Source organism: Ambystoma mexicanum, chromosome 10 (genome assembly GCF_040938575.1).
Source record: "Ambystoma mexicanum isolate Mex_15411 chromosome 10, UKY_AmexF1_1, whole genome shotgun sequence".
NCBI lineage: Eukaryota > Metazoa > Chordata > Amphibia > Caudata > Ambystomatidae > Ambystoma > Ambystoma mexicanum.
The window spans coordinates 899,916,857-899,942,833 of NC_090932.1; the positions used below are offsets into that span (position 1 = coordinate 899,916,857).

Here is a 25,977-nt window from a genome sequence, read left to right on the forward strand (position 1 = left end):
GTCTGGGGTAGTAGGCAGGAAGGGAGGGAGGTGCCCGAAACTCCCTCTGCTTAGTCTCCTAGGAGACCCAAATGCACTCTGTAGTGATTGGCCGGCTGATGTCCGGCAAGGACAGCCACCCTGCTGGGTGACTGACAGCTAGGCTGGAATGAATGGGAGAGAACTGAATAAAAGGCAAGGCTTTTGGCTTGGAAGGCAGAGTCGACCACTAGATGAAGGAACCGAAGAAGAACTTGAAGAGGACAACTGCTGCAACTCTTGGACCGTTGATTTTCCCGGTGAAGCCCTGCTGCTGTGGTGAAACTTCAAATTCGTATCGACAGAGAAGCCCCTGCAAGGACTACGTCTCCCCTTCAGTTGGTGGGACCAATCAACTCCAAAGTAAGCCACCTGGACATCCTTCTCGGAGCTGGTTAAATTTCCAGAGTTGCTACTGAATGACTCTGCTGTGAGGATACAAAAGTATTTGCCTGCTTAAGAATATTTATAGTCGCTTGTTCAAATAACCTCTTCCTTTTACCAACTTCTAACAGCATTCTAAATGCAAACAGTAAGATATTAATGTCCCCAGCAGCCTAGCTATTGAAGTCACCTGAGGGTGTAGGTTGCGTCTGTGGGCCACAAAACAAGGGTCTTTAAGGATTTAGGAACGAAGAGTGTGTGTTTTGAAGTGTATTTGAGTGTTACTGTGATATTGCTCCCTTCTGAAGAATGCTTGTTCTACCTGACTGATAAATAAATTAATAATTGTTTATTCAAGAAACCTTGAGTGTAAGTGTTTATTTGAATACTTTTCACTGTGAATCTCTGTTAACTCCCCTACAGCTCGCATTGACCCCTCTTGAGTTAAGCCTGGCTGCTCAACACGCTACTGAAAACACACTACCGAAACTATGTAGTACAAGCTTATACCAAAGGTTGGGTTACCTATAGGTTGGGTTTATAGTGTTCCCAGAGGGTACTGCATACAAACTGTGCCTAACACCCACCTTTAAACTCGTTCTTCCGCCAGCTCCCTTCTTAGGGGTGGCGTCGGACGAGCGGCCATGATGTCTGGTGCAGCAGCGATCTTGTCGAGCTGTGTGCCACATGCCAACGTTGTGGTGCTTGGCTCCCTGGGCCCAACCTCCTCCAAGACCCTTGGTGTTGGAGCATGAGGCCTACCCTGCACCTCAGGCCTCGGCCTGGAAGGCGTTAACGCCCGTGGCAGAGTCGCCGGTAGTGCTGCGTGCAGGCGCCCCTTCTGACATTGAGCCGGTAGAAGGGCGTTGCCCCACGTGGCCTACACCCGGTAAAAGAACCTTGCGGTCCCTCATGCTGCCGTGAGGCCAGTAGCTGGACTAGTCTTGGTGCAGGTGCGAGAACCTGAGAGGTTCCTCCTGCTCGGGCGCTTCCTAGGGAAGGAGTCACCCCTACAGGGTGCGATGGAAAATAGCGGCCCTCCCTTGGGCCTCGATCTCTGATTGACCAAGGCCTTCAAGTGCTCTGTAGGCGATCTTTCGAAGAGCCCCATCCACCAAGCTAGCCTGTTCTTCAGTGCACGTGGAGTCAGTGCGTCGCACATGGTACAACCTTCCCAGCTGTGGTCGGGGCCAAGGCAGCGGAGGCAAAGAGCATGGGGGTCGGATGTAGTGAAGAACCCCTAGCACGCTGGACTGCTGAAGCCTGCTGAAGTCGATATGCGCCGGGTAGGAGCGTGACGCCGGAGGACCAAGTATCTGAATGACAAAAAGAAGACTTGGCCAGGGAGACTACATGGGTCTGTAGAGGAATCCCCGATTTGGCAGAGGGGCGTTGTGTGAGGACTTCTGCCAGAACCCCCTGTGCCGGCTCCTCAACTTCGGGTTGGGGTAGGCCCAGATACTCAGCCAGCCAAGCAAGCTGTTTGTGGAAGGCCCTGGCTGAGGATGGCGCGTCTGGATCCTCATCCGTATCCTGTGGATCTGAGGGATCCTGTGGAGGAGGAGGAGTAGTTGGCGCTGGTGGCTGAGGTACAGGGACCGCTGGAGAGCTGAGGAGGCGGTTGCGCCGGGGCGCCTACGGAGGAGTCTGTGGTGCTGCTAGCATTGCGGGAAGGACTTCCCTGATGGCGTCTTTGAGGATACCCCCCCCCATCCGAGGTGACCTCATGAGTCTGAGGAACCTCTTGAAGAAGACCTCTCCAATGACCGAGGAGGTGGCAGGGGGTGCTGACGGGGTAGCAGGGAGCTACTGGAGCCGCTGCGTACCCTGCCCATATGGACGCAAAGGAAAGCTGCCCTGTGCAAAAGAGGGGTAGGCTGTAGGCCACGTACCTGGTTGAGGCCAGTCCCACCTTGACACTCGTTCTTTGCCGACTTCCTGGAATGGCATTGGACGGGTGGCTCTATCTGGCGCGGCGGCCACTTTGTCGAGCTGCGTGCCACGTGCCTGCGACATGTTGCTCAGCCCGCTGGGCCCGGCCTCGTCCAAGACTCTTGCGTGTGGATCACGAGGCCTACCCTGCTCCTCGGGCCTAGACCCGGTAGGTGTAGCACCCTCTACCCAGGGGTCGGTAGAGCTGCATTTAGGTGCCCCCTCGAACGTGTTGGCGGTATTATGGCGCAGCCCCTCTGCAATGGTGCAGGTACAAGGGCGGAGCCCTTCGGGCGAAGACCCGGTAAAGGAACCTTCTGGTCCCTCAACACTGTCACCGGGAGGATCCGAGGAACACTCTGCCCGGAGGCCGGTAGCTGCAGCAGCCTCGGTGCAAGTGCTGGTACAAGGACCTGACCGGTCCCTCCCGCGCGGTAGAGTCCCTGGGAAGGAGTCTCCCTTGCGGGGTGCGATGGAGAATATCGGCCCTACCTTGGGCTTGGTTCGATGTTTCACGAAGTTCTTGAGGTCCTCTGGAGGCGACTTCTGGAAGAGCTCCCTCCACCTGACTAGTCTGTTCTTTAGCGCTTTCGAGGACAGCCAGCCACACGCTGAACAAGCTTGCCAACTGTGGTCTGGGCCAAGGCAACGTAGGCAGAGGGCGTGGGGGCCTGAAGTTGGGAAGAGCCCGTTGTAGGCTGGACACCCGCTGAACCCTGTAGAAGTCGACTTGCGCCGGGGAAGAGCGTGACACCTGAGGATCGAGTACCTGAATGACAAAAAGACAAATAAAAGAAGACAAAGAGAAGAAGCATCCGCGTGTGGAATTACATGCCTTGAGCCAAACCCAGGAGCGCTGGTGAATTCGGCCCGTTCCCGTCGACGCAGAAAAGGGGACTGAGGTGTGGCGCGGGAGGGCCGAATAAGGGCAGCGCATTGTCCCCGGGCCGCACACCTGCGCACCTCTAAATTTAAAGGGGAAGAAGGCTTTTTCTGGTGAAAAAGGTTCCGTCTCCCGTCCTTTGGAAGGGACGCCCATACACTATGGAGGAAAAGGGACGGACATAAGAGTATGAACTGTAATATTCTCACTATTCCACAAACCAAACCAAATGTCAACCTTTCCAGACCTGTGCTAGGAATCCTGAGACATCTGTCAATCTGTTCATGCCTGGAACGGCCAAGTACCTCCGACCCCCTTTGCATTCATGCCTTTTCCTCAAATGATAGATCACATATTTTACACGCCTTCAGCTGTAAATCAAAGTCCCAATGCTCAACTCTACCAGCCCACCATTTCATACATGATCCAGAATGTACTCTCCTGCCTCAAATTCCTCCTGGCACCTGTTCCTTCATTCCCAGATTACCTTCCGAACCTCCCCCCTTCACACCACACCCCCATCACCCTACCTTCCCTAACAGAGTCTCCAATGGTCCCCAGCTTAACACTCTGACTTCTGAAATCTTGACTCTACAAACACCCCTTCAGTCTCCTCTGTCTCAGTGAAACCAGGTAACTGACCAGAATACTCCCACCCTCATTATATTACTATATCCTAGATATATGTACATGAACAGACCATTTCAAACAGGGTGATGGGAACAGCCTCATCTAAAGACAAGATTTTGATTCCTACCTCCTGCAAAGGCCCTGCTAGCTCAACAATGTTCCACATCCTCCTTCTTTGTCCTTCCTGCTATTGCCTACTGCCCATGTGCCCTCCCTACTACTTTTGTTACTGCCTTTACTGTCTGGGCTGAACTACATTTTGTCTGCCAAGTCAGCATCAGCTTAATTGTGGGTTTCAAATAGCTGGGTCAAGGAACAACCAACTCCGTTTTAGCTGCTTATTGACCAACCTGGAGATCCTTCACTTCCGCAAACTGGTCATTAGGCCAAAAAACTGTAAAGGCAATGCTTTAGAACACTTTCCTACAAGCTGTTTGAAAGAACTGGATGCTCCCCCTTCTGCAGGCAAACCAGCATCATCCATCTTCTTCCCAGCAGAATATCTGCATATCCGTCCCATCTATAAATCCAGGAGGCATGCACCCAGTGTGGTAATCCCGCTCTTCGAGCCAACAAAGTGTTAAATCTATCCAACACTAACCCTATTCCATTCACCATTTTTTTGAAACTCCTCGGTCTCAGATTTAGCAAGGTTGGCCCCTAAATATTTACATGAAACAAGAAACACTCTGCCAAAGGTTTTACCGCCTATTTGCCTATATGTATTACTCTGGTGCATGGAATGCACTAGGTAGACACTTCACTGTTGCAGAACAATATTTATGACAACAACCTCCACACATAAAAAGTATGTGCTCAACCAAATGAGCCTACAACACATTCAAATATATTAACGCCCAAATAACTGTTCTTGACAAACATTCTTCCACACCAGCCACATTTCCCTCCCCTCTATTCTTGACCATTTAAGACACAAATGTACCCTGACAATGTACGGAACAAAATAAATATTTGATAAGCAGGATCTAAAAGCAGCTTTCTAAAAAGAGAATACAATTCTGAAGAATAAAGATGCAGTAAAGCGTGCCGCAAATCAGATTTCTACGCAAAATGCAAACTAGCATTTTGTCCATTACATATATGACCCTTTAAACTTCTTCCAAAGGTTTCCCAATGCACTTTATACAGTCTTCCAAACACTAAATTCAACAGTCTGTCTGCTTGCCGGCTTCATTGGAACGCCCTACCCGCTGAAATCAAAATTATCACCAGAATCCATGCTTTCAAACCAGCACTTAAAGGACATCTCCAGAAAAATGCACCCTTGTTCACACAGACCTCCCCTCTCACCTAACTGCAGTCCACTACCCCATTCTCAAGCACTTCTTTCCAATCCCCATATATCCTTCCCCTCCACATTTGTCAGTTAGGTTTGTGGTTTGTCACATCTACTAGGTTCCCCCTTCATCAACTCATCACTCCTTCATGCTTCGGTTGCTTTGTAAAACGCCCGACCCAGTATTGCCCGTTTTTTTATCAACCTGTTTATTATTTTCATAAAGGAACAGAACAAACGGAAGCATATGCACGACCTAAGCATAGTACAGTAGAGTCCATTTAGTATTATTAGTATTGACATGGGAGCACAACTAACCTAGGATGCTAGCAAGGTACAGTGGCAGCAAGAAATTACAGGGTTGGGGAGGTCCATACGGTCAGGCACTTCAGCCATCCCCTTCCCACTTCGAATATCTTCATGAATTTCCCTGGACAGCCCCTAGATCTGTAGACTCTCCTTTTCAAGGCCAAACAGCAGTTCAGTTCCGCAGTCCACTGGCTTAATCGTGGGCGCTCAGCAGAGCCCCAGGATGCTTCAAGCAGTCTCTTAACAAGTCCCAGTGCTACAGCCAGGAACGTTTTTTCATGTTTCGTAAACTCGGTATCTACCCATATTCCCAACAATGCCAATTTCGTCTCCAAGGGGACCCGAGCCCCCATTACAGTGGACAGTTTGTGTACATTTCCCCCAGAATTCTTTAATTTGGGCACATTCCCTAACTAAGTGATAGATTGTACCTCCTTCCCTACCGCATCTAAGACATATGTCGCCGTCTACCCTGCCACTTCTATGCCTGGCTGGGAATCCTCGGTAAAAGAAAAAAACTGTTGCACTTTCACTTAAGAACTTTATTTCTCCTCTAAACCAATCACTGTCCTCTGAGTCATACTGCCCCATCCAATGACAGTCCTCTCTCTAAGCCCCACCTCTGGCAGCCATCTTCAGATTTGGTAAGCCCGTAAAGCGGCAGTATGACCAAGAAGAGCAGCACAGGGGCCAGAGCGAGGTTTTGCATGTGAATCCATGCCAGACCCATGCTGGAGAACAATAGTTACAGGTATACAACTTAAACCTTCTCCAGAATGGGGTTTGGCATGGATTCACATGCTCATGAATAACAAATACATAGCAGTACAATATTACACAACCACAGGAGATGGCACGGCTCAACAGAAGCAATTAACTCTTAACTATGGAACATACTCACCTCAAACGAACAGGCTGCGTAGCACTGCTTGGCCGACTCTGGACTCCTCTCTGGAATCCCTGTCGATGCAGTAGAACTTTGTGAAAGTGTGCGTCGACCTCCACGTAGCAGCCCTGCAAATGTCCTACAAGGGAACACCAGACAGGAATGCTGTTGTTGCAGCGATCGCTCTGGTGGACTGGGCTATCGACGGCTAGGCAGCAGTTGGTTCGCCAACCGATGGCAATACGTGATGCAGCCAGAGATCCACCTTGAAATGGAAGCCTTGGACAAGGCCTTCCCTATGTTCACAGGACCAAAGTTCACAAACAGTTGTGAAGTCTTCTGAAAACTTGTTGGGCGTGTGACGTAAAACTTCAGGGCACGAGCAACGTCCAGCGAGTGCAAGGCCTGTTCCGCCAGCGACAAAGGTTTCGGGTAGAAAACAGGTAACACCAAAGGCTCGTTGAGGGGGAATTCTGACTGAACCTTCGGCATGAGCAAGAATGAGCAATGGCAAGAGGGGTGCATAAGCAGTACCATTCGTGGAAAGCCAGATACGGTTGCTTGCAGGATAGGGCCTGGATCTCATCTACACGTCTGGCAGAGGCGATGGCCACACGGAAAGCCATCTTCCACGAGAGAAACTTGAGTGGGGACTGATGCATGGCTCGAAGAGGGCCCCCATGAGCCTTGTAAGAACCATGTTGAGTTCCAGTGCCAGAGGAGCCTTCACCAGCGGGAAAGATGGGAAAAGTCCTTTGAGAAACTCCTTGACGAGTCTGTGGGACCAAAGCGAGGATCTTCCTGGGGATCTAGTGTAGCGGGCGATAATCGCCAGATGTACCTTGATGGAGGCGTGCATGAGAGAGGTAAATCTTCTGCGACCGGCACCACGCAGCAAAATGCTTCCACTTAAGCTGTAGAACTTCAAGGTCGACAACGACCTGTCCTTGGCGAGGACCTCCCTGCAGTCCGCTGGCAACTAATAAATTCCAAACTCTAAGGCTGCAGGAGCCAAGCCCTCAGTTCAGCGATCCTGGGTCGTGATGAAGGATTGTGCCTCCCTCTCTGGTGAGAAGATCCAGAACCACCGGAAACTTGACTGGAGGCAATGCGGACAGGCTGAGAAGGTCCGGATACCAATTCTGCCTTGGCCACACCGGGGTGATGAGTAACATCTTGCATTGACACTGTCCGAGTGTGTGGATGACTCGTAGCAGTAGAGGGAATGGAGGAAAAGCGTAAAGAAACAGCCCTTACCACTAGAAGGAGAATGCTTCCCCAAGGCTCCTCGGCTGGTGGAATCTGCTAGCAAACCTCTGGCATCTGGAGTTTGCCGCCATCGCAAACAGATCAATCTGGGATCTGCCTCATTTGACAAACAGGTGGTCCACCTGACACTTATGAAGCTCCCACTCGTGGCAGGAGAGCAGTTCCCTGCTAAGGGAGTCAGCAATGATGTTCTGGACTCCTGCCAGGTGCAGAGGGACGGGGAACATTCCCTGTCCGACGGCCCAGTGTCACAAGTCCTGCACCTCCTTCTAGAGCACCAGGGATTGAGTGGGCCCCTGCTTCCTGATGTAGAACATTGTGGTGGTGTTGTCTGTGAAGATCCTCACAACCTTGCCTTTCAAAGACGGTAGGAACGACTTGAGGGCCCAGAACACTGCCCATAGCTGCAGGATGTCGATATGCAGATCTTTCTCCTCCGGCAGCCACAAGCCTCTGTCGTGCAGACGTCTCATTGGCGGCCATCTCCTGGTATGGCAGGCTGGGGGGGGGGGGAAGAGTTTGAAATCCTGCACCTTGGGCACCACCACTTTATCACCCGTCGGAATTCTTTGCTGAGAGGGATATTGTCCGTGAAGCTTCCTGTGTCCAGCGGGCGTCCAGGATTTCATGTAGGGGTCGCATATGCAACCTGTAGAGACGGACGAGGTAGATGCGGGACGACATTATGGCCAGTAATGGCTTGATGGCAGGCACAGTGGCCGTCTTCGTCGACGACAGCTGTTGCACCATTACTTGAATGGCTGCTAGCCTCTCCTCTGAGGGCGACACCAGGAAAGACACTGTATTGAGTTTGGCGCCTAGGAACAGTGCGTTCTGCGATGGCGTTAAGCAGGACTTCGGATAGTTGACAGAGAATCCCCAGATCCGTCAATAGTCGAACGGCGTCTCTGTGTGTTCGTCGGCCAGCTCCCACGAGCGGGCACACATCAGCTAGTCATCCAGGTATGGGTATACGTGTATGCCCTGTCGACAGGCTGCCACTGGTGCCAATTTCGTGAACACTCTTGGGGTCGACTTCAAGCCGAATGGTACAGCCCTGAACTGGTAGTACTGGCTCTGCACCACGAAACAGACATTTCAGATATTTCTTGTGAATGGGGACGTGGAAATGGGCATCGTCCAGGTCCAACAACGTCAAGAAGGCGCCTCTTTCCAGTTGGCCGAGCACATGCTGCAACATGACTATCCTGAATTTTTGGGACCAAGTATTTGTTCAGACGCCCTAGGTCCAGGATGGGTCTCTAGCCCCCTGTCTTCTTTCTGACTAGAAAGTATCTGGAATAGACTTCCGGAGCCCCAGGAGCCGTTGGGGAACTAGCTCCATCACCCTTTTTTGTAGCATGACTCGTTCCTCTTCCAGAAGCTGAGGGATGTGCTGCTCCTGACGAGGAAATGGAGGGATCCGCAGATACCTGCGTTGGAACTCCAAAGTGCGTCCCTGGGCGAGAGCATCCAGCACCCAGCACCCATCTGTCGGTGATCTCCCACCGGGGTGCACGAGTGTGGGCCCGACATCCTGGCCGGTTCAGGCTTGCTTGGGTGCCGGGCGTTCTGCCCTGCAGGTGACAGCGACGCAGTCCTCCGCTACCGTAGGCCTGGGAGTGGCCTCTGTAGGCTTCTTGCGTTGAAGATCAGGAAGGCTGTCTGTGCGACGTGGAGAACCCTTTTGAAGACCTGCTTGATTTTCCTCTGCTGGATAGTGCAGAGAGAACGGGCTGTCTCCGTTCTGTCTTGATGGCCTGGAGGGAATCGTCGATGGCCTTCCCAAACAGATTTTCCCTGTAGAAGGGTATGTCCAGCACCTTCGCTTCGAACTCCTGACGGAAATTAGTGGCTTTCATCCATCCCGGACGAAGGCAGACACTGTTCCCCATTTGCCGTAACCCTGTGTCGGCGAAGTCCACTGCCACTGTGATGGCGTGACCTGGCTCCAGCTCCCCTAACCAGAAGATAGCAATGACTTCCATCTTTTTATCTTTGTGGAGGAACTCCAGGATCGGTCCTAGCTTGTACCACAATATCCTGTCATACCTGGCCAGAATCGCCAGCGCATTGGCTGCATTGATTACAGACGCTGCAGTGTAAATCACCTTCTCTATGGCGTCCATCCTTTTCCCCTCGCCGTCTGGAGGCACTGAAGACTATGAGGATGGGTTAGCCGACCGCTTCCTCGCGGCCGCCGACACCACAGATCTTTGAGACCTCAGGCACTTGGGAGCAGAGTCAGCACCCTATATTTCTTTTCCAGCCTATCCTGCTTGGCTGACGTTTGCAAGGGTTCTTCATGAGGGCCAGTCCCTCTTCCCAAATATCGACCAGAAAGGGCACCACCATGATCGTCTTCCTCTTGGCCTCGCACCTTTGATGCAAGAAGCCCTCATCGGGAACCAGCTGGAATAGCTTCAAGGGCCTGGCGATCATGGAGTGGAATGAACCCACCTCATACGGTGGGCAAACCCTGTGTGGGGCATCCAACTGTGGTGATTCACTGTCCGGTGCAACAATGTCTTTGTCATCATCCATTGCCGTGGCCGTATCTGTTCCCGTACCAGTGTCTGGGTCTGCTGGGGGTGCTGGGGCCCCGCCTGGTGGAGGAGGTTGATATGGAGGCGTCAGATGACGCTTCTTCGGCAGAGGCTGATCAGGGAGACCACAGGTATTGGCGCCAGAGGCATTCTAATCTGGATCTCTGACACCAAGGTCTGTAGAGTCGAAAGAATATCCAAGAAAATGGCCCTCGGCTGAGAAGGCAGAACAGGACAACTAGGCCCTGCACCATTGTCGCCGTCATCGTCCTCGTGGACCGTATGCAAGGACTCCCAATCTTCATCATCCGTGGACGAAACTTGCATAGTTTGAGCGACAACCTGGGAGGGCTGTTTCAGGGCCTCCTGTCCCCCCCCTCCTTTTAACTCCCTGAGGGATTTGAACCGAGACCTTGGCCGGTTTCACCCCTTCTGGCATGCCTGCAGACTTTGCCAAAGTCCCTGTGGTGGTGTCAAGCCTTGGTGGCAGGGACACTTTCTGCACCATGGGAGCTACCTTCGTAGGATGAGCACCCATAGCTGCCGTGGTAGTAGTAACCATCGACAGAGACGCCAACAAGGTCTTTGCCTGTGCCGGTTGAGCTTGCTTGGGCTGCGCGGCTTTCTCCTCTGTTCACAGCTCATCGGAGCTTAGCCAGGGTAGATGACTTCCTCTTTGAAGAGGAGCTAGATGGTAGGCTGGCAATGGAAGGTGATGCTAATCGCACCCTATCCACTTTGGAACCTGCTTCGGCAGCGAACCCTGTGGACTCAGACTTGCAGATCTTGGCCTTATCTTGGTCCCCCATGGAAAAGGGGCCCTCACAGAACTTAGAAGTCACAGAACTTAGAAGACCGCTCCTGGGCCGGTCTTGGAGCGAGGCATTACCCTGCTTGGAGCATGGGTCCGTTGCCTTGCTCATGTTAAGCCATGCAAACAGCCTACTATGCCTGTTCTTTAACATTTTCTTAGAGAAACTGAGGCATATCTCGCACTCTTCTTCCTTATGGTCCGGGTGAAGGCAGTAGAGGCATTGTAGGTGCTCGTCCTCCACAAACACATTCCGTAGCCCGCATTTGGTGCAGGGCTTGAAGAGGGACCTTCCCTCATTCTCCTGCATCATGGTCGGAGGGCGTGAAGTAGGCCCAAGATGGCCTTCTAGAATCTTCGATGGATCTTCGCCCTTGAGGGGCGCGGAACTTCACCGACAACGGATCCCTGGTGCCGGCAGATGAAGAAAAGAGCACACAGGCTCTTTGAAACGAAAATTTTACTTTTTCAGTTGAAAAACATGAAAAAACATACAAATAGCTCAGCAGAGCAACTCGAGGACTCCCAACACTTAAGCATGCAGTAAAAATCTTAAGATTGGCTGCCAGAGGCGGGGCTTAGGCACTTAGGCAGAGCACTGTCATTGGATGGGCTGCAAGGGGTGGGGGAGTATGACACAGAGGACAGTGATTGGTTTTAGAGGAGAAATACAGTTTTTAAGTGAAGGTGAAACTTTTTCTTTTACCGAGGATTCCAGCCTGACGACAGGGAATATTCATGAGCATGTGAATCCATGTCAGATCCCATGCTGGAGAAACAATGGTTCGATGTGATAATGGTGTTTAGTATAATGGTTAAAAAAAAAAAGAAAATCAACAAAATAAAAGAAAGACAACCGAATTCAGCAAAGTTACAACTCAAAAAAGTGAACAAGACCATGCCAGTTGCTAACAATGTAGGGATATGATTCTCTCAACCACAATCGGGCCACAATTCACTGGCTTCAATAAGTTTCTCATACAAAAACTCAAATATTAAACTTCAGCCAGAGAGCTCTGCTCCTTCGACCACAAAGTTCTTGAATTCCTCGCACCATAAGGTTCCGGGACTTTTGCCTCACACCCCCGAATTGCTTTCCCAGAACACACAGCGCAATGATAATCACTTGGTCTTCCATGAGGTAATTAAGGCCTCGCTTTTCACATTGTATACTTACTTGCACATGCATGTCAACCATGCCTCTTGGTTAAGCAACAACGGACCACTCCATTGCATTATTTGTTCTATAGAAACTGACTAAATTAATGAAAGGTTTTAAGAGAAAGCACCAATGGAAAGCTATCAACTAATAATGCAACGTGCTTTTAAGTTCATATACATGAAGGGGGCATGGCCAGGAGCAGAGCGATGCAAGAGTGAGGCTCGGAGCTCTGTGAGCAGCTGTCCAAAATCCAGTCGATATCCTGCGCCAAACTTGGTAAATGGCGGTAGTATCCATGTGAGAGAAACCCCTGTGGAAAAGGGAACCTGGTGCCAGTTTGCTATCGGTAAGATACTGCAGAGACAACGCAGAAAATCACGAAGTGAGAACCACAGAGCATTCCCAGCAGAAACACATCAGACAAACCTTGAGGTCCTTCAAGAACTTCCCGGTGGAAGCCCTCGCCGAAGACTTTGCCAACCTCCACCTCAGAAAGACAAGACATTGATTCTGAGATAAAAAAAGGGGTATTGTAAAGTACTAATATTCTCAGAGAATTATGTAATTAAAATTCTGTTAAAGTGATGGACCCAATGGTGAACCCTCTGGGTGTCAAGGAGGCTCAGGCTCGAATGGAATGGATTTTAACGATGACAGATGCACTAATTGAAACTCTCAAAATCTTTATCTATTTAGGATAAGCCTAGAGGTTTTCTTCCAATGTATCTCAAGCGTTTTCCGAATGCCAGGTGGCAGACTGAATTCTTAATATTTCGTCTAAATCTACTCCCTACGGGAGAAATCCAGTCCTTAAAACATCTAATGATTGTATGTAGGGGAACAATGGAGATAGATAAGATCTAAGTTGCTTTGCCGGTTTGTTGATAAAGAGGACTGGTTATGCACAGACTCTATGGCACCGACCATAGAAGTGCTGAAACTGTTGCAAGTTCTGAGTTTGATAGGAAACTATTGAATTCAAATTCATGATATTTATGAATGAATCTAATTGTTTTCTTTTTTCTTTGAATTTCTTTTCCTCTTACTCTTCTCCTTTTTTACCTTTTGTGCTTTGGTGAAGATTTGTAGGCCACTGACTCTGATAATATGAAGACTGATTGTTCACGCAGCCACCCAGCCTGGACAAGGACCTTGAGTTGCTGGGGAGCAGCTTCAACATGTGGATCCTAGAAGGAATTTGCATTTGTGTTAGGGAAGCAGCTGTGCACTCCTGCCTGATCAGACTGGCTCACCACTGGGCCTGCCTGGCCTCTGAGAAGCAAGCAACTGGATAATTATCTGGATCGTATGGATGAAAGGCTTGTATGATGGCTTTAGCAGGAGTTCTTCACACCACCAACTTGAACCTTAAGAATGGTGTCCATCTTTCTGACAAAATAATTTTCTTTACAGTTTCCCGCAAGTTGCAGATTTGTATAGCTTTTATTGGACTAATTGAAAAAAAAATATATGGAGAGATCGAACAAAAAGCCACAACACAGATCATTGTAAAAATTTTAAAAAAGGAACATTTCATTGGCTGGAGCACCAGAAGGAGAAATTACTCAACGTAATGTTCCTTCAATGGATTCTTCTCCCGCAGATTCCTCATTTGATAAGACATCCTCCTCCAGTTCTGCTGCTTGGAAACTTTTTCAACAGAGGGCGTGGTGACCACGACTCAGCCGTCGATCCGTCTCGCTCGGAACTATCGCCGGCTCCGGACATAGACGTCGGGCGTCGTATATATACACCTCACTACGCCGGTACCTCAGTTCCACTTTATTCCCCCGCACTCGATCACTGCAGAGGAATACAGGCTAATCAGCTAGTTAACTTAACAGTGACCACATCCCATGGGATGGAAAAATAACCTTGGAACAGGGTTCCCAAGTATAGGGGGAAAAAAAAAAGATTGAAAAATGTTTTTTTTTTTAAAAAAGGTTTTGAGACATGCGACTAGACAGACAGAAAAGGTAACATTGGGCCATCACCAGGTGTCCTTTCACTTTAAAGAGCTGTGCAACAACCGCCAATGCTTTGTGAGCGGGGATGGATGGGAGGCACAATTAGGAATCTGCGAGAGAAGAATCAATAGAAAGAACATTATGTTAAGTAATTTCTCCTTCAATGGATTGCCCTTCTCCCGCAGATTCCTCATCTGATAGATGCAGTTTGACAACAGAGGTGAACAGAAAGCATTATACCAGTAGATTTTGCAGCACTGCCCTGCCAAAATGCGTATCAGCCCCGCGAGCAATGTCTAGACCAGTGGTCGCCAAACAGTCGATCGCGAGCGACCAGTAGCTAGCCTGTGCCTTTGAAGTCGCTCGCGAGCGACCAGTAACTCGCTTGTGACTTTGAAGTCGCTTGCGCTCGACTTTCAGGAAGAAAATAAAATTGAGGAAAAAAAATGCAGCACACAATTTTCTAAAAGCTGCTGATTATATTTTCATTTCATTTATGTGGTATTCAAAAACTCCAAATCACATGAAACCTCAAATGCAACTTTGCCAAAACCGCATAACTATTGCTTTCTCCGGTGCCGTTACCTCAAAACCATGTCCAGGTACACTCTCTCCATTGACAGTAAAACTCCTGTCCAACAGATGCATGGTAGTTCAGTCAAACAGCAATGTATTTAAAATTCACCATCTTGGCATCTACTTAATTTCAGTGCCGACTGACAAACTGACATGCCTATGCCACCGAACATACATTGTCTGCAACACCTGCAATGTAACTTAACATCTTTTCTCTGAGCGCAGCAAAACGCTTCCAATTACAGTACCTCGCCATTCCTGCACACGGCCACTGCTTAAATTACTCTGTAGCTCATGGGATTCCGTAATCTGGCTGCCGATATTTCCTATGAAGCGTGACGAGTGCGGTTTGAAGAAAACTTAAAATTCCGTCTCTCAGAACGATGTCACACTATTCTGCGTGTGTACTTAGGCCGACAAAAATTGAAGGAGCCTTTCCTCTAGTGCTAATTTTCTTCAAAGCTCCTCGAAGGAACAATGGTGCTGGGTCATTTGAATGCATTCTAGCCGAACTGCTGTGGTGGAATGAAGGGGCTCTGCTTGGCGCTTGCCACTAACGGGCTCTTGGCACCCTCTCAAAAGGCCCCAAAACTGCTTTGGACACCATTTAGTAACTGTACCTTGATGTGGCATGACAACAAACAACTGGACTACTTGTCCCACAATCCTCCTTTTCCTGTCTCATTCATTTGGCCCTTTCCTGCACAGTGAAACACCGCTGATGCCTCTGCCATCCTTCCTCCATGGCATCTTGAGTGCAGCACAGACACAATTACAATGGTCTGCTCTCCTCCATGGGCTGGACAGACATCAAGCATCACCCTCACTTCGCTCTCCCCCTCAACTGGGCTCGTTTTCAGGAGCAACTTGTCACCAAAATGATGTATCCTGGGCCAGGTAAGTTAAACATGGGGCAGGACCAGTCTGACCCAGGAAGGTTCAAACAAAAAGGATGCTCTTTATTCTTGCTTACAGGTGAGAGAGCAGGGCCTTAGCATCAACTCTGGTTCCCATATTCACTCCAAGTCCGCAAACGTCTTTCTTAGAACCTCCAGGTCTCCCAGGTTCCACACACCTCACCACATTCCACAAGGCATTGTAATGTAATCACACACCTCACATACATACAAGTCACAACAGCCAGAATCTACATTGGCATCTGAAATGTATATATCCATCCAGAAATAAGCGTGGAATGTGAACATTGCCCCAGCTAAACACATGCTATGATGGATAGGCATATCACACATACAACAAAGACATACACATGCAGACCGACATGTACTCTTCTAAACTCACACAAGTGCTTAGCAGATTTACACAGAAAGTAGGAAAGGTAAAAACAGACAGCCCTTCACACAACGCACACACGATCACTCACTGCGCCAGGGGTTCGTCTGACCAGATATAGTGCCAAGCTTGCCATCCAGTTCTAATAGTACCACCTACACCCAACAGAATGTACCTACCAGGCATCTTCTCAGCACTGCTGAGAGTAATTCTCCACCTTATCCACTCATCCAGCTAGTCAAGCTTCACCTTTAGCTCGGCCTCCACAGGCACCATTCCTCCTACCATCATGTCTTATGCCTACCCTCTACCGCCTATACTCACCATCACACCCACTCTGCCCCACCTTTCCACGCCATGTAGCCCATCCACCAGAAATGTCACTCTACGAGCCAGACTACCCAAACTACATGAACCTCGTGCCAGGAATTCCACCCAGTCTAAACCGACTAACCGGACTCCACCTATGCACATAGTCACTCCCACCAACCGTCCCATGAACAGACCTAAGCATAACCTAACTAATACTACAACCAAGCAGAAGCTTCACAATACAGCCACCATACCTACCCATATTAAAACCATCAACCCGCCCATTAGAGGCACCTTAATCAATGCGCGATCTGTAGTAGCTCATGCCACAAATATAGCAGACCTCATTCTAGAAGAAAAACTAGACTTTCTAGCCATCACCGAGTCCTGGCTCCATGCAGCCGCTGGCCCTGCTCTCTCGCTCGCTATCCCTGATGACTATATTATCCTCCGACCGGACAGACTAGAATCCAGGGGCGGAGGTCACACCATAATTGCCAAAACACACTTTAACTTTAGACTTGACACCACAGACAACCTCAAATCTTGCGAATCGCTTACAGCTAAGCTGCCTACTGCCAATTCCCAAACCATCACCAATAATTTATTCTACCGACCTCCGGGGCCCTTAGGCTCCTTCGAGGAAGACCTCACTACCATCCTTACTAACAACCTAAAGAATACCTCCCAGAGCCTCATTTTAGCAGATTTTAACCTAGGCCTTAAAGACCCCAATGGCCCTCAGGCTACCCTCATTGACAATACCCTGTTAGGATGAGGCTTTACCCAAAGAGTGTCCACCCCTAACCACAACAAAGGGAGAACCCTTGACTGGGTCGCAGACCATAACTGTGTGGCTTCCATCACCGCCATTTCCCCCTCAACCATGGTCCGACCACCATCTCCTTACCTTCGCCCTCAAAGCCTCAAGCCCCATCTCCAATAACCCACTAGCTACATCCATCCCTACGAGAAACAAGAAAAACATCTCAGCGGGAAAAACATATCCCCCTCATTCTCCCAACCCTGAACCAACTCTCAGCTACTTCCAATCCTCACCACCTCGTAGAGGGTTGCAACAAAATCATGCGCTCAGCTGTAGACTCCATTGCACCGCTAAAACTGAGAAAAAGCAAACCGAACAAACACCTGAACACTTGGTTCTCTGCCCACTTAAAAGCTCTCAGATTAGAGAAACGTAAAAAGGAACAAGCTTGGAGACAATCACCCACAGACAACAACAAGTTGATCCTCAATAAAATAGCTGCCACATACAAAAAAGAAATCATAATCGGTAAACAAGAATCTTATAACCAGAGAATATCACAAGCCAAATCTAGTACTAAAGAATTGTTTACGATCATCAAAGAGCTGGAAACACCGCCCCTGTCCCGGACACATGTGTGAAAGATAAAACAATGGTGCACCAGTGTCCAAAGCGCACTCTCCAACAAAGTCGCAGGCCTACAAATCAAAATTAATAACAAGAAAGAATCCCTAACCAACTCTACTAACTCTACCATCACTCCCCCCCCCACCCTACACCCCATAACCCTACACCCAACCCACTCTCCCGCTTCAGCTTCTCCAAAGTCTCTACGTTAGAAGTGGAAAAAATGATCCTCGGCCTCAAACCTTCAAACTGCCAGGGCGACCCTTGCCCCTCACAAATCATTAAAGATGCGGCAAGAGATCTCTCACCATTCATTACCAAACTCATTAACGCCTCCTTCTCTTCAAGCATCATCCCCAACAATCTTAAAGAGTCTTGGGTTCTCCCTTTACTCAAAAAACCCTCCCTAGACCCATCTATACCCACTAACTACAGACCCATCACCACCGTCCCTTCCTGGTCAAAATATTAGACAAGACAGCTTATCTACAAATACAACGATACCTTGAATTAAACCATCTCCTGGAAATCCGTCAATCGAGCTTTAGCCCCCAACACGGGACTACTACTTCTGCTTGACCTCTCTGCAGCATTTGATTTAGTAGATCACAAAATTCTCTGCTACCACCTAGACTCTGCAGCCCATTTCTCTCAAGAAGCCATCGGTTGGATTCAGTCTTTCCTGTACAACAGGTCTATGCGTGTCTTCTCTACCTCAGCATCCGCTGACCCTATCCCCACCACCTGCGGGGTCCCCCAGGGATCATGTGTCTCCCCCTCATTGTACAACGTGTTCACAAAGCCGCTGTTTGATGATCTTGACGGTCTGGGTATCACCTACACTAATTATGCCGATGACGGAAGATTACAACAAGGATTTGGCCTTGGTGAACAGGGTGTACTTCATCATCCAGGCATGGATGGCCTCCCACAGTCTATGCCTTAATGATGACAAGACCGAACTCATTATCCTCGGTTCCACCCCTAACGTAAACAAACTGGATCACAACTACATTAGCTTCATCATAGATGGCAACTCTATCGAGGTAGCCAAGGAAGTTAAAACTCTAGAAATCTATCTAGACTCGCCCCTTTCCTTCCGCAAACAGGTTAGCTCCATGGCCTCCTCCACAGCCCACACATGTAAACTAATAAGAGCAGCCAAGACCTTCCTTTCCACACAGAGCTGTACCACCTTAGCCAGAGCCCTTATACTATCAAAACTGGACTATTTAAACACACTTTACATAGGAGCCAACAAATATGTTCCAAATAAAATCCAGACTCTGCAAAACAATGCTCTCAGAGCAGCGCTTAGCATTCCCAAGAGAGAACATATTTCCAACATCAGGAGAGCCCATAATTGGATCACCACCACCGACAAAATCCTGCTCAAAGTAGCCTCCTTAACTCATAAATGCCTCAACAATGCAGCCCCCCGCTACTTAGTCGACAAAATAAAAAGATACACCCCCAATCGACCTACCAGAACCACCAATGCCAACTTTCTCTCAGTTCCCAGGTTCAAACGAATCAAAACGGGTGGCAACAGCTTCCAGGTGAAAGCAACCCAACACTGGAACTCCCTGCCACTTTCCTTAAGGACACCTCAAACTTACCCCCACTTTAGACGCAATTACATTTAGTGGATAAAGGACAATGACCAATAACTCACCTTGCCTACTTGTAAATATGTATATTTGTAAACTGTTTATCACTGCATTTGTCGCAGCTGCTTTAACCTATGTACACACTAATTATTTTACAGCACTGTAGCCAAGCTGAGAATAACCTTGCTGCTCCTGCGCCCTTATACCTTCGGGTCTGGCGCATAATACAAATGAATAAACATAAACAAACAAACAAACTCAGATACCCACCTTCCCCTCGCTCACCTAACCCTGCCTCCAGTGTCCTAGCAAAGCCCGAGTGTGGGCGAGGGAGAGAAGTGCACAGCATATCATATGCCTTTTTCTGAGCCATGGCATGGACAGGCATCACTAGAGAGACATTAAGTATGACAGCTAAATTTTATTCCCTATACGTATAAAGGGAAAATGAACAGCTAAAAAAAATGAGTACAAGTTACAATGTTTATGAACATCCCAACCCCTGATATCGCCCGCAAGTAGCTCTCCGTTGTTGGCCCTCCACTGAAAGTAGCTCAAGCCAACCTAAAAGTTGGAGACCCCTGGTCTAGAATATTATGCCTGGGGAATGTGTGTAACAAGGACCATATGTCTGCACGGCAGATATCCTGGATCGGAACTCCGCTATGGATAGCCGTAGAAGCTGAGAACCCCCTGGTCAAGTGCGCCCCGATGCCAGGAGGAAGCTCCCTGCCTGCAGATTGATAGCACTCCGCCATGTGAAGAATAATCCACCGGTATAGAGTTTGTTTTGTTACTGCTAGACCCTCGCGGACTAACAAATAGGCCACAAACAGTTGGTCAGATTTGCGAAATTTGGATGTCCTTGCCACAAGGCTCTTTTAGGGTCCCCATCCTTGAAAGGATGGGGCAGGGAAATAAACTGCAAGTATATGGATTGAGAGAGGTGAAATTCAGAAACCACCTTCGGTAAAAATCCAGGCCTTACCTTAAGCAAGACATTCTCCCTAACGAAACACCTGTAGCTCACTGACCCTTCTGACCAATGTAATTGTGACCAAGAAAGCCGTCTTCAGAGAGAGCAGCCGCAGAGAACAGGAATGCATGGGTTCAAACAGAGCCGCCATCAGAAAAGTCAACACTAGATTTAGATCCCAATCTGGGACAGCAAAGGGAGTCGGCGGAAACATATTCACAATGTCTTACAGGAATTGCCCTCCTGCCGTAAGGTACATTGCACATGGAGTGTCTGCCCGTAGAGACAAAGCCGAAGACAGGTTTTGCCAGCTGCGCAGCTAGGTCCAGTGACTTAGCGGCACATTTTGACTCCTTACGTTTTTCAAGGTTGTCAACCGCTTTCTGACCAAAGCGATGTTCACCTTTAAAAGGCATATCGAGCAGCCTGTTCTGAATGTTCGTGGGAGAAGCCAGAAGTTTTCAGATAGGCCTGTCTTCTTAAGGCTACCACCGATCCCATTGAGCAGCCAACACAGTCGTCCACGTCCAGGCCCGTCTGCAGCAACTGCCTTGCTACCTCCTTACCATCTTAAACCAGCTGTGAGAATCCATCCTGCATTTCTCCTTCAGGGATGTACTGGCCCACCTGCTCCACAACCTTCCATAGGCCGAATGAGTATTTGGCGAACCCACATGCTACATTCTCCACATGCTCCTTTAGAGCCGTGATGCCAGAAATAAACACTTTCTTGGCCATTGCATCCAATCTCTAAACTTCTCTGTCCCCATAGGCAGATTTGAGGTAGAGGCCATAGGTCTGGTGTTGATTGTGGCTGCCTGCACAACAAGGCCTACCGGAGAAGGGTGAGAAGATAGAAAAGATGCATCTCCTCTTTCCAGCTTGTACTTCCTCGTCATAGTGGAGCTAATCTGGGGGATGGAGCAGGGATGCTGCCACAAGAAGACTATGGAACCCCAACTGCTCGATTAATCAGCATATTTTGTTCTGCGACAGGGCACTCATCCAAGATGTCAGTGAGTTCATAGCCTGGGGTTGGCACTGCCGAGGTCTTTAGACCTAGAGTATCTACCACCCTTTCCACTAGGGCCCTAAATTTAGTGTGACACTGCTCAAACTCGACATGTAGTAATGTGCCCAAATGTGGCACCCTTCAGCCAGTGCTAAAAGGTATACTTGATTGTTTATATAATCAAGGCCTCCTGGCCCCTGGAGCATGGGATCGACGCTGCCCTGGTCATCTCCCTGATAGGCGCCGAAAATGGTCGCCATGGAGCCAAAGAATTTGGTCCTAGAGAGTAGGGAAAGGATCTGTTGCTGATGGTCGGCGCCGAAGGTCGATCTATAGACGTCGACGGAATTGCCGCCAGCATCTAACAGGGCCTGGGCACCGACAAAACGTCTGGGACATCCGTTCCTTGATGCTACCGGGAAGGTCCCGGCATCGAAAGCTTAGGTGCCTTTTTTGGTGTCGAGCCCGAAGACTTCTCTGATGATGCCAGTAAAGGGCCCTGCATGGGGTTGGGAGTGTCAAGCGCCGCTGCTGCCACCGAGGCCTGCTGCTTGGGGGGCGCACCCACACCAGCCGCTGCCTCTTTTTCAAACATAGCGAACATTTGGTTTTTAAAATCTGCCCACTCCTGCCGAGAGGTCAGCCCAGCCAAGGTCTTTACCTTTATCCAACAAGTTGTCGGATTGCGCCGAGGACAGTGGCGCTCCTACATTTTATGTGACGATGAGGACGAGTGGCTCCTCTTGGCCTTACGTCAATGCTTGTCTTTTGCGGGGCTAAACCCCTCCGTATCGGCCTCGGAGGACCGGGCGGCCGACCGTGCAGGGGATTCTGAAGGCAGTCGGCCTAACGCTGGTTTAGCCATCTGATCGCTCACCGACTTTTTTCGAGCATAGCACGCACCCTTTCGTGTCGTGAACCGTACCGAGACACCACCGACATACATCATGTGGGTCGGTGACCGACGTTTGGGGATCGCTTGAAACCAAAAATCCAGGGGCCAGACATCTTGAAGTCATGAAAATTGACAAAAAGAATATGACTAAATCTCATCAAAAAGAGTACAAGAGTCGGGGTCTCAGTTGTGTTCCTCGGAGCAGCGTGTCGAGCGCGTCGAAAAAAAGGAACTGAGGTACACGGCATAGTGACGTATAGATTTCCATGCTCGACATCACGTCCGGAGCCAACGATCGAGCCCCGAGCAAGATGGATCGACGTTCGAGTCTAGGTCACTACACCCCCTGTCAAAAATATTTCCGAGCAGCAGAGCTGGAGAAGTATATGTATCAGATGAGGAATCTGCGGGAGAAAGGCAATCCATTGAATGAATTGAATGTGGGCCTGAAATTGCTTTCTTATCTAACAGGGCATAAGCATTCCGAGAAGTAGGAGATACAAAGGGTTGAAAACAGTACACATTCTGAGAGTTGAATTTAACAGAAACAAGGAGAAAAAACAGATTATTTTCACATGTACCCATTAAGTTAGGTGCATGCAGTCTTAAGGTGGGCCCTGCTAGTTCCCTAAAATTACTGATGCTATTTTAAAAGGCATATTGAAGTGAAAGGTTTGAAAAAACAATTTGGAAATAGGGTCAGTTTGTATTTTAATCACAGATTCTAAAAGTGTATTGCAGCTTCTAAAGTAGCGTCAGGGCATTTTAGCGATTCCAATGCAGCAGTTAAAGCTTCCTGGCTGGTATACAATTTGGCACTACAAAAATGTGCACCAAGGTTTAACTGATGCAGTCTCTAATGTTACCTCACTATGCCTGAAGCTTTACAATGATTTCCTGGCTTGCATACAGTAGGGAAAATGAAAAGAATGTTAGCCATTTGTGGACGGTGCCGTGTCGATTGCTATCTCAGCTCGTCTCATGCTCCTTTGTTCGTCCTTTAATCGCCTATGGCCGCCTGACCATGATGAATCCCGCTGCAATCTGTTTACTTTGAAACCTAGAGGTGTTTTGAGGTTGCCTGCATTGTAAAAGTTGTCATCTTTTCTACGTTTGGGCGTTGAAGCTGGAAGGTGTCTGGAACCGATTCATAAGCAACAGAACGACGACCCCTCAGCCTTCCTTGACCACACCAAGCACAGCAGACTGTGTCCCCAATGGGTTGAGGAACCTCAGCAGTGGTCTCTGGAGAAAGCGGAGTCAGGGGGTAAAGTACCATACCTGTTCCTCCCTTTTGCCCCTGTTCTCCATAGGGTTACATGGGTGTGAAGTGCTGTCCCTAAATTACCCTTTCCTGACTTTGGTTGGTGGAGGCCTGGTCAAGGATCCCTTCCTAGGCCTATCGTAGTGACTGGGATTGAGTCCGTTTACTTTCCTTTTTGACTTTGTGATCATAACCACTAGGCATCGTCCAAATCTCTTAATAACCCTACCTGTGACGTATAACTTTAGAACTGGTGACTTTATGGCACAAGGTCCATCCTAGGGTTGGACTCATTAAGTGTTAGGGGAGCGATTCTGTCGTTGTTCTAAGTGTCTTTAATGAATTTCATGCATGTAAGTACTTACCTGTGTTGCAATGGCTATTAATGTATATGCTTTCTTTCTTCTCTTAAGGGTGAATACATATATCTGTTTTATCGCAACTCTGTGATTTTACTTGTTTAGTGTGCATTTAAAGACCCAATCAATAGACATATTTTTCTACTTTTCTGTCTAACTTGAATTATTTGTGGCATCAGTGTAGTTCTAGACCACTCTCACAGCACGCCCAAGACTAACCATTGCCGCTCTGCTACCTTACCTTGATTGGGTATGGCTAAAATCTCAGTGTCTCCCAGTTCACCATAATAGGGTGGTCTCCCAAAATCCACCCCAGGGTTGATTTTAGAAATCCATCTTAACAAAAGAGTATCATACAAATGACTGCTGCCAAAAGAGATAGTCCTAACTGAAATATGTCCAACATTTTCAGAAGGCTCAAAGCATATTTCCAGACAACCATTTCTAAATTTTTATGTGGAAAGTCAGAAAACAAACCTTACCTCTCGGGTTTTCCATGACACCTGATTTCCATTGTTTCCCCATCAGTTCCAGTAAACGTGACACCCATTCTAAGGAAAATAAGAAAACAGGTTATAAAATGGCTGTTCTTCCAACGAAAATATGCATATACAAGATACAGAATGGGTAAGGGCAAATAACTTACTAAAATATCTTGCCCATGAGCGCAACAATTTATACAGAAAAAAAACAATTTCAAATAAAACCAATTAGAAATGACTTATTGTATAGTTAATGTTTATTTTTCATTCTTAAGCCAAAAAAAACCCAGAAGAAATGTAGTCAATTTGTACAAACAGCAAAGACAAAGTTCACTTTATTATCAAACATTCGAGAGAGCCCGGATCAAATACGGAGGTCTTGTTCTGCCTGCATTCTTTTTTTGGTGTGCCAGTGAGAAAACCTTTTCTAGTGATAAGCCTGCATAATCTGGCATAGGAGGGCAACATGGGTTATGAATACAATATAATACATTTTCAAACAAATCACATAATTTGAGATAACAAAAAGAAGCCACAGTCATATAGCAAAAGCCTACTTTATAGACTAAGAACAAATTACTTACCTCTCAATAATGTTACTTCTGATGGATGTTGCTCCCACTGATATCTCATCTGTGATAATGTATCTCCAGCGCAGACATCTTCGGAAACTTTCACCACCAAGGGGTGGATCGCAGCAGAGTGTCGGCGCTTCTATGCACCCTGCATCAGATGGGATGCTGGGCCAGTATATATAGAGCCACCGTGCTCCATTAAGTCAGTTCCATATTTCTGCCTAGCGCTCAGACAGTAAGGGACCGCAGAAATAATAGGTTGTACAAGATATCCATCCTATGGACAGGTTTGGAGGTCATTAGTAATCTGCGGGAGGAACTAATATCAGAAAGAGCATTACAGAGTGGTAGGTGAATTTCTTCTTTTAATGGAAACCTTCCTCCCGCAGATTTCTCAGCTCTGATAGACTCCCATGGCAGTATGTAGATCTGGAGGAAGGAGGAGAGAAAGAGGACACCAGCTAGACGAGAAAGCGTCAGAGGACCACTCTCCCAGAGCGAGCACTGTGCCTTGAAAGGGAATCCAAGCAGTGAAGTAGACCAAATGTGTGCAGCAAAACCCACATGGCTGCTTGACAAATGTCCTAAAACAAGGACGCCCATCTGCAGGGTTCAGAACTCATCCATATCATTGTATTCTGAGATGCAGCGGCTGATCAACCTTGACAGAGTCTGTTTAGTTACAGCCAAGTATGAGGGGTCAGTAATGCGAGGCAGAGAACTGTTTGATGATTTATCAACACGTCATTTTATTCTCAAAGAAATATAGTCAAATGCTTCACTATCCCTGATCTGCTGAGGATTTCCCTGCCTAACCAAAGCTAAGGTAAAAAACGAACACAGGATCTCTGGCCCTCACCAACAAATATACAAAGAAAGATATACAATACAACATAACATGAACAACATTCACAGTTTATTAGTAACCTTCGTAATGTCCTGGGTAAATTCCCTTCCCCAGAAATCAAGGTCAATTCAGCTAATATTCAACCAAAAGAAGAAATGTTTCAAATCAATTCTTGATATTTCAAAGTCAAAGTAATGGTTTGTTAACCAAAGTTTCAATGACAGTAAATCTCTCGTTGGTGAAATATCCACTTTCCACTTCCACCAAATAGCACCAAGGCTAATCCCAGCCA

The 25,977-nt window shown here is 48.1% G+C and overlaps 1 protein-coding gene across 7 annotated transcripts in view; it reads right to left on the reverse strand.

The window, feature by feature from the left end:
• The window catches only part of ATP11B (ATPase phospholipid transporting 11B (putative)), a 1,683,501-nt gene that overhangs the window by 1,177,069 nt on the left and 480,455 nt on the right, over positions 1–25,977 (reverse strand). For all 7 annotated transcript variants that reach the window (XM_069618659.1, XM_069618656.1, XM_069618658.1 and 4 more), the window contains one exon: positions 24,264–24,332. In XM_069618659.1, coding sequence (XP_069474760.1) covers positions 24,264–24,332 — 69 coding nt within the window. The remainder of the gene's footprint in view (positions 1–24,263; positions 24,333–25,977) is intronic.